This window comes from Trypanosoma conorhini (genome assembly GCF_003719485.1).
Source record: "Trypanosoma conorhini strain 025E chromosome Unknown Tco_14.4_contig_00004, whole genome shotgun sequence".
In the NCBI taxonomy this organism is placed as follows: domain Eukaryota; phylum Euglenozoa; class Kinetoplastea; order Trypanosomatida; family Trypanosomatidae; genus Trypanosoma; species Trypanosoma conorhini.
Window position 1 is genome coordinate 10,770 of NW_021704090.1, and position 8,425 is coordinate 19,194.

The 8,425-nt window shown below is 52.1% G+C and overlaps 5 protein-coding genes across 5 annotated transcripts, besides 8 other annotated features; all 5 read right to left on the bottom strand.

Annotated features, from left to right (window-relative positions):
- Positions 1-68: 68 nt before the first annotated feature.
- Tco025E_00230 (putative sugar phosphatase) lies at positions 69-947 on the bottom strand (the record flags this gene model as incomplete). The annotated part of the gene is made up of 1 exon (XM_029367175.1): positions 69-947. One exon carries the CDS (start codon positions 945-947, stop codon positions 69-71), a length of 879 nt encoding a protein of 292 aa, XP_029232700.1.
- Positions 948-1,069: 122 nt separating this feature from the next.
- Positions 1,070-1,088: a microsatellite.
- Positions 1,089-1,337: 249 nt separating this feature from the next.
- On the bottom strand, positions 1,338-3,209 carry Tco025E_00231 (calpain-like cysteine peptidase; the record flags this gene model as incomplete). Its single annotated transcript, XM_029367176.1, has 1 exon — positions 1,338-3,209. One exon carries the CDS (start codon positions 3,207-3,209, stop codon positions 1,338-1,340), a length of 1,872 nt encoding a protein of 623 aa, XP_029232701.1.
- Positions 3,210-3,238: 29 nt separating this feature from the next.
- Positions 3,239-3,262: a microsatellite.
- Positions 3,263-3,341: 79 nt separating this feature from the next.
- Positions 3,342-3,366: a microsatellite.
- Positions 3,367-3,521: 155 nt separating this feature from the next.
- Tco025E_00232 (putative prenyltransferase) lies at positions 3,522-4,994 on the bottom strand (the record flags this gene model as incomplete). Its single annotated transcript, XM_029367177.1, has 1 exon — positions 3,522-4,994. One exon carries the CDS (start codon positions 4,992-4,994, stop codon positions 3,522-3,524), a length of 1,473 nt encoding a protein of 490 aa, XP_029232702.1.
- Positions 4,995-5,016: 22 nt separating this feature from the next.
- Positions 5,017-5,043: a microsatellite.
- A 21-nt stretch (positions 5,044-5,064) lies between these two features.
- Positions 5,065-5,092: a microsatellite.
- A 151-nt stretch (positions 5,093-5,243) lies between these two features.
- Positions 5,244-5,271: a microsatellite.
- A 155-nt stretch (positions 5,272-5,426) lies between these two features.
- Positions 5,427-6,623, bottom strand: Tco025E_00233 (putative phosphonopyruvate decarboxylase; the record flags this gene model as incomplete). Its single annotated transcript, XM_029367178.1, has 1 exon — positions 5,427-6,623. One exon carries the CDS (start codon positions 6,621-6,623, stop codon positions 5,427-5,429), a length of 1,197 nt encoding a protein of 398 aa, XP_029232703.1.
- Positions 6,624-6,967: 344 nt separating this feature from the next.
- Positions 6,968-7,010: a microsatellite.
- Positions 7,011-7,247: 237 nt separating this feature from the next.
- Tco025E_00234 (uncharacterized protein) lies at positions 7,248-8,288 on the bottom strand (the record flags this gene model as incomplete). The annotated part of the gene is made up of 1 exon (XM_029367179.1): positions 7,248-8,288. One exon carries the CDS (start codon positions 8,286-8,288, stop codon positions 7,248-7,250), a length of 1,041 nt encoding a protein of 346 aa, XP_029232704.1.
- Positions 8,289-8,400: 112 nt separating this feature from the next.
- Positions 8,401-8,425: a microsatellite.

Below are 8,425 nucleotides of genomic sequence, written 5' to 3' on the forward strand. Positions count from 1 at the left end.
CAGTCTTATTTTAAACAAAGCTGTCCGTTTTATGCATCTTCTCTTTTGAACGTCCGCTCCCTCAGCGGCTACTCTCCCAGATCCAAGCGAAAAACCTTCGCCAAATGCCTCGCCACACCATCCTCAGAGTTCGCACCGATCCTCTCCAGGTGTGGAGGTGCCATCTTCAACAAATCATGCTGTGCATTTTTCATCACGCAGCCCTTCTCCGCCATAGAGAGCATTTCAAGATCGTTCATGCCGTCGCCAAATGCGATGCAGTGCTTGATTGTCGATGCGGCATTCTCCCCATTGATGCTTTTTCGGGTGCCACCTAGCAGCATTCCCACGACTTCGCGTAGTGCAACACCCTTGTTCACCCCCTTGCGCATAACCTCCAGGCAATTTGGCAGGGTGAAAGCCATGGACACCTTCTCTCCGTAGGCGGCGTTGATTTTGGCCGACAACATCTCCAGACATTCCCGACGATCGGAGGTGTAATACACCTTGTAAACACCGTCGTAGTCCTGTGTGGCGGGATCAAAGAGTTGGTAGTAGAACACGTGCCTGTTGGAGCGGTAGTACTCAGTAAGGTCCTTGGCGTGCTTGTTCATAAGCCACGAGTCGAGGCGGTAGACGCTCGTCGCAATCTCCGCATCATTGGCAGCCACAAGAGCCAGCTCTCTCGCAACTGCAGGATCCATGTCTTTCTTCAAGATGAGACGATCCTGCGGGTCATGCACACGCGCCCCGTTTGAGGTGATCACATACCCCTTTAGCCCCAGCTTTCTCCTTGTCTCCAGGACATCGCCGTGGTGACGGCCCGTCGCGAATATCACGGGCACACCCTGCTCCGCCAAAGCCTCGATCACACGCAGGGTATACTCTGAGACAAGGTGATCCGGATTCAGTAGTGTGCCGTCAAGATCCGTGGCGACCACCTTATACGGCAAGGAGGAAGAGTACATGATAGCGCAGTCCCCACTGTTAAACTTGGCCGTTTATATAGTGCGCATTGATACACGTTGGAGAGAAAAATACGAGTGGATGGATCGCCACCGGGGTGTACCCAATACACCGCATCCATATGAAAAAAAAAAGAAAAAAAAGCAAGATACAATAGGGGGTGCTCAACAAGAAACCCATGGCAAATTCCCATCACCACAACTACCAACAGTGAACTTCCATCTCGCGTTCATTTCGTTCTTCTTCTCGCGGAGGGGGCAAAGAGGAAAGGAGGGAGGGGCGAATCTTATTTTCTCCTTGCCCAGCCTCTACCGTAAAATGTAAGAGCAAAACGTGAAAAAAGAAAACAAAAAAAAGTTGGAACTCACTGAGAGGGCATGGGCAGACACCACTCAGCATGCACGAAGTACGTTTTGGAGTCGTTCCACATCCACACTTCTCCACATGCGCCTCTCCTCTGACAATGAGAAGGGAGGCAAATTGGATCCCCGTGCTTCGGGCACATACATGGAATTTAGCCATTTTTCCAGAGGCAGCATAGCACACTCCTCTTCCTCTCCTCTCCAGGGTTTTAGCAGCGCCATAACTCCTTCCCGATAAGCCTCCCCAAGAAAAGCCACTGCCTGTTCAATCACGTCATCAATGCGAACCATGAGCGGAGCCACCACGTCGTTACTGACGCTCGTTTGGAACGACTCACGCAGGGTTTTGCGTGCGTCGTAGAGGCGATCCAACACATGCTGCGTCTTCCGATTATGAAAAAAACATTCAAGCCTAAATTCTTCTTCCAGAGATACAACCGGCATATCAGGGGTCGCCAAACTGGACGGAGTTCTTGTATTATTAAGCGTAGGCGACGTACAAGATGCAACGCGTACAGGAGAGGGTTTGCCTCCTAAGCGAATACTATCTCGCGGTTTCACAACCAGCGCGACATTCGCCGGGTCGGAGGACTTGCGAATGAGGGGCTCTGCCAAAGATGAAGCGCAGGCAGATTTTTCCGGCTCTGGACGCACCGAAAAATGAGTGATGGAAAGGGAACAAGCGCCACTGACTGACGTTGGCCGTTGTGGTGGAGCCACTTCGCACCCCGGCGTTTCACACACCAGGGGAGATTCATCCATAGTGGCAAGCAACAAGTGGCTGTTCATGCTAATGTTGGCTCTCAGTGGTGTCGCCATTCTGAGAGCCACATGCGGCCTCAGAAAGCTCAGCAGCCTCCCAAAATAAATTGTCTCCAAGTTGCATATACCGCAGATGGTTGCGAAGGTCACACTCTCTGTAAGAGTGCGGGAAACCGCGTGGATGCCCAGGAGACGCAACCCGCGAAAAAATGCTCGCCACGAGCATCGCCCAGTCATCATCTCTGAAATAGAAACAGTGTCCCATTCCCCGTTTATCGTGACAATATCCACTGAAGGTTCTACCCAGGTATTTTCGCTACCATCCGCGTCGCATTTAGGAAGGATGAAACATTCATATACTTTTTGGATGCAGTGCCGGTTGCGATGTAACCGATGCCGCAGCTCAGCCAGCCCGGCAGCAACAGACGCGGGAATGCGACGCCCTCGTGGTGCATCAGGTGTAGAAGCGGACACTGAGAGGGATGCTGCAGCCGAGAAGGAGAGCCTCTCCAGATCAAGGGTTTGTTTGAATAGGATCGACACATCCGTCGTCGCCTGTTTCCGATGCTGTAATTGATGTGTAATTTTTAACACCAATGGGAGGCTGATGCCTGTGTCACGAAGCAGCAGAAACTGAATGTTGGGGTTTTCCAGCACCATGCTCAAAATCCATCGTCCGACGTTGTCGTTCAGAGGATTTCCAGAGAGGTCTATCCACATCAAGGAGGGGTGCGCCTGCAGCATAAGAAGCAGTGGCCACGCCGCTTCCTCTGTCAAACCAACGGAGGGCATCACTAAGTGTGTCATGGAGGTACAGACGCCAATGACAGGGACAAGCGCAGCACAGCCGCCACGTCCCAGGTAGGCAAGCGAGAAATCAAGCACCTTCACCTCCGTGACCCAATCGGCACCAAGGCTAGGGGGAAGTTGCCGCAGCACGTCTGCGTTGGGACGCACATGGTGCTGCCCACAACTGTATGCATATATTTCTCGTAGACTCTGCCGCTCCCCCTCGACGGGCACGTTTGGCGCCCCACGCAACTCCTCCAACAGAAGTGCAGAAACCGGCCGAACGCAATCACGCAGCATGTCAGAGAAAGCCTCCACCACGGGATCCGCAGGCGCCGACGTGTTGTGCATGGCTACTCTACCAGAGAGATTTGTACTTTTGTGTGTGTGTGTGTGTGTGTGTGCTTTTCTCCCCCCCCCTTTCTTTTGTTGCTATTGCTATTTGCCCGCCGGTCCACGGAGCTGTTCGCGACATGTGGGAAAATAAATATATATATAGATATAGATAGAGGGAGCGAAATCGTGAGTGAGTGTGTGTAATTGCAAGCCAGTGCCTCTCCCTTTCCCCTTCAATGGTGCAGCGTGGACCGAGGTTCGTTCGCCTCCTCCTGTGTTGCTCGTGTGAACACCGACTCGCCCACACAGGCGCCCCCTTCCCCACCCTCATATCGCAACCTTGGAAAACATATTATAGTGGTCCAGCTGGGCATACCACCATGCTTGCCAGGACGCAATCACCTCCTCCTCAACACCGAGCAGGCGCATTACAGAGCCCACGTTTTCGCCAAGGTACTCACGCCGCATCCACGCCGGTATCACCAAAGGGTCCTGCGTGGAATCTTGCCGCGCTTCTTGGGACGCAACGTACGCTGGATGTGCAAATCGATCCACCCAACGGACATCTTGCATGGTGTACGTCGGAGTCGCCACATTTTGGTTAAGAAGAAGAAACCTCATGAGGACGGAGTTCTCGGAAACGGCACTGTTATCCGCATCCTTTGCCGGCTGATGCTCCGAGGCGAGAGCCCAGAAAACGTTCCCCAGACACATGGATAGAAACACGTACAAGGCAAATCGCACATTTCTACGGAATCCCGTTGCACACGACCAGGCGTCGTAGATATTGACGTCGTCCACGATGCCCTGAAGGTGCCAAACGCAGAGGAGGACAGCAATGTAAAACGGAAGCGACTGTGAGACCATCAAACCAGAGACAAGTATTCCAAGACCCACAGGAAAAACCATGGCCATGAGAATATGCTTGCGATCCCCAATAAGGATAGCAGAGCTCTTCACCCCACACTTCTTATCGTCATTTATGTCCTGATAAGCATAGATCGTGTCGTACAAAATGGTCCACACAACAGAGGCAAAATAAATGGGCAAGGTCACAGCAAGATCCACACGATTTAACACCGCAGCATACCCCACAAATATACCCCAATTGAAGCATAACCCAAGAAATAGCTGAGGCATGTATGTGATGCGCTTCATAAATGGATAAATAAGCACCAACGGGGTAATAGATAAAGCAGCCAAAAGGGCAGTCGGAGACAAATTCATTGCAATTACAAGAGCCAATCCAAGAGTTGTGACGAGAACAGCAGAAACCTCGGTCATGCCCATCGTTCCAGAGGCCAAGGGGCGTGTTTTGGTGCGCTCCACCATGCGGTCAAATTTCCTGTCCCACATATCGTTGACAATACAACCAGCACTTCGCATCAAAAATGCTCCTGCCGCGAAAAACACGGCAAGATGCACCGGCACAAAGGGGGCGCATAGAGCCACTGGATCGGCCCCTTCCCACACAATCGCCCGTGTGACGGCAAGACTGGAACCCCAATAGCACGGTAGTAATAAAAGGAATGTTCCGACGGGCTTATCAGCACGTATCAATTGGCACCACAGTTTCACCTTACGCGTGACCCATTCAATGTGTTTCGGCACCTTGCGGCCGCTGCCACTGGAAGCGTCATCGAGGCTCCATTGACGCTGTTCCTTCGCGGAGCATGTTGCACTGCGCTGTGCAGCAGGATCGACCCTCACGGCGTCAGGGAAGTGGGCCGAGGCCGAGGCGATGGAGCCAGTTGTCCATGAGCGTGTTACTTTGCGGAACAAAAACGCCCGCCGCAGCATCCTTCAAAGTCCTCTTTGTGTAATATATATATATATATATATATATATAATTCTGCTCCTTCAGACTTACACACACAACAGCAACAAAAACAACAACAGTGCAAAACAGGATATAACTGATCCTCTCCGCACGCTTAAGCTTTTGTTGTCCCATTCTCGCCTCCCAAGTTCCTTTTCTGCATTCATTTGCACGAACCCATATGCATTTGCGCCACTCCATGTAAATGGAATACCCCAACACAGGCACAGACGCACACACCCACCCACCCACCCACCCCTACAGGCACATAAAGAGAGCCGTAAATACACGCAAGTTATTCCAACCGCTTCTCTTCCTCGCTAATTTCATCTCCGTTTTTAACTAACAGCCTAGTTGGAGCGAGACCATAACCTGGGAGATTCTCGTGCCTTTTAATTCTGTTGCTCTACCGCCTATTCTTTTAAGAATTCCATAAAAACATTCTTGTTTTCCTGCGGTGTTGTTGTCGGACGACCCAAATCCGGCCGATTGCCCTTTCTCACAAGAATTTCCAATAATGCTGGGCCCGGGGCTTGCCTCAGCTCAGACATTGCCCTCACCAGCTCGCCCAGGTCCATCACCGGCTCATCGCGAATGACTGTAAACCCACACGCCTTCGCTACTTGTGTGATAGACACATCAAATGCGGCGGTAGGTTGTCCTCCCACTGAATCGTGGGCACCGTTGTTAATTACCACATGCTTGTAGTTGTGTAGAACGCGCGAAGAATCCTTTCCGCTTACAGGGTGAGCAGCGGCAGCTCCACCAAGGACAGCAAGTGATCCCATGTGCATTATGGTAGCACCATCACCATCAAGGCAAAAGACCTGCTTCTCTGGCTTTGCTAGCGCAATACCTGCCGCTATTGAAGAGCAGTGCCCCATGCAACCGACAGTAAGAAAATCATGAGCGTGTCCCATTCCACTACGCTCACGGATCTCAAAGAGCTCACGTGAGGGCATTCCCGTTGTGCTCACCACGACATCGCTCGAGTCAAGTTGCCGCAGTACCTGCTCAATTGCTTCCTCACGGGACATTGGAAGTCTTTTCAAATCATCACCGTGGCTCGAAAGTTGGTATTTGCTGAACAACCCTGGACGCACCAAAAGGGCGTAAGGTGAACCAGCGGAACGCATATGGCTCAAGGCAGCATCTAGACCTAATTGCATTGACGCCTCCACATCATCGCAATCGGGTGCCAAAACAGAGAAAGGTACTTCCAAGGCACGCAAGAGGTCTTCACTCAAACGTCCTTGTGCCACATGTTGCGGCTCGTCCTTGACACCCGGGGCACCGCGCCAGCCCACCACCATCAAAAGCGGAATACGGTAGACCTCAGCGTGTGTAAGACTGAGAAGTGGGTTTACGGCGTTACCAAGCCCACTGTTCTGCATATACACCAGAGGGAATTCCCCAGTTGCCAGGTGATGACCAGCAGCCATTGCCACAGCGTTACCCTCGTTTGCTGTTATGACATGCTCGCGCGGTTGGGTGTGGTCCGTGACGAAGGCGCAAAAGTCCTTCAAGAGGGAATCGGGAACGCCGAAAAAGCCTGTTACTCCACGCTGTCGGAGAGCCCTGTAGAAAACTTCCGGTGCCAACTTACCCATTAAAACGACAAGCGTGACACCAAGGTACACCTCAGCAAGTACACTAGCGACGGCAGCAATGAGAGAAGAGGGTAACGTGCGCCTGAATGAGATCTCGCGCCACAATCTCAGAAGAAGGGGGCATCACGCAAGAAAGTGGGAGATTACTTAATGTTTCAGTGCAGCCAGCATTCACAAATTTTAATCGGAGTGTGTTACGACTCGCGCGCAGCCACAATCAAAGGAATTCAAACGAGAGTCCGGTTGCCATCGTGGAGGGCGTTCATACCAGCAGCGAGTTAAGGGGGGATGAAAATGAAATAAAAACCGCACCAGCGCTGCCTCTCAACACGGTATCGTTGGGTAAAAACAAGGAACAACAACAACAACCAATCAACAAAGAAAACAGAGGAGCTCTAGAAAAAATGCTTTCAGCTACTGAGCTCCATCCGGTCGTACATTCTGCCACAAGCTTCCAATTTATTTCGGGCGCCTCGAGGGAGGAGCTCAACAAAGAGGCAAAGCACACACGCACGCGCACGCAAATACGATAATCGCCTGACCGAAGGGGAACCCACGGGCCAAGAACAACCCCTCATCAACCACCTTCACTTCACTTTCCACGCCTCACGTCCCAAGGCTATTTCATAACGAATCCGCACCCTCTGCACACTTTAGGAGAAATGCCGCCACGTCCTGTGGATGGCGACACTGCCCACCCAATAGAAGAAGTCCTTGACGAGTTTCTACCATCACAGGTGTGTAACGCCAGTGTGGGCCCTCGGTGCACCTCAAAGTTGGCTCCACTAGGTGCAACTGAAGTGAACCTTCCCCTGATTTGCACCAACGCACCTGTTTCACCTTGTCACATCCTTCGGCGGCATCCTTGCCACCAAAAAACAAGGCACTCGTTTCCTCGCCGCCGCGCAAGAGGGCTCCTGCATGACCATTGGACCGTGGAAAAACAAACTCCACACCAGCACCACTCCCTTGTAACTGCGTCCACACAGAAGCAGAGGAGAGTTCACAGGACCAAACGTCGTTAAGACTTTTAATGTCACCACTCACGAAATGCGCCCCTCCGTAAATTACACAGACTTGAGGGGAAACAAATAAAAGGGGGCCAGCAAGAAGACGAGGAGGCGGAACAGGAGACTCAGTCTTGATGCGTGTCCATACGAGCGTGGTGACATCTAACATGTACATGTCATTGGTCTGTTCTGCGTCGTCTGTCTCGCCTCCGAATACAAGAAGATGGGCTGCCGTTCCACCTGCCGAGTGGTGAGTGCGTGGAGGAGGAAGATTTCCCGTGGTCTGCAGAGCCTCCACCGCGAGCGAAGGAGATCCCTTCGCAAAGTTCAGCCCAACTTGCAGAAGGCGGTTGCACAGATTCATGTCCGCATCTAGCCCACCAAACATGTACGCCGCAGGGGCGTTCCCAACCCGCGTCAAGGATGCGCCGTCGCACTCTAAGCAGGGTAGGTGGTCGGCAACGGTTATCCAGCAAAGGACCGGCAGCTGAGAGACTTTGCTTACCATGGCGCTTCCATCGCGTTCCCCTTCGCAATAACCGCCAACGCACATTACCCACTCCTCTCCGGTTGCTGGATCTAACAGACATGTCGCACAGTGGCCTTCGCGAAAGCCCAACCTCCCCGCCTGCTCTTCACATGGAATCCATTCCATGAGCCTCGCTCCACACCTCCCGATCTTTTTATTCCTCCGCTTCAATCCTTCACTCTCCTTCTTGTTCTGTGGGAGGGGAAAGCGAGAGTGAAACCAGTCATACGTATTTGCTTATATATATATACATATACATATAT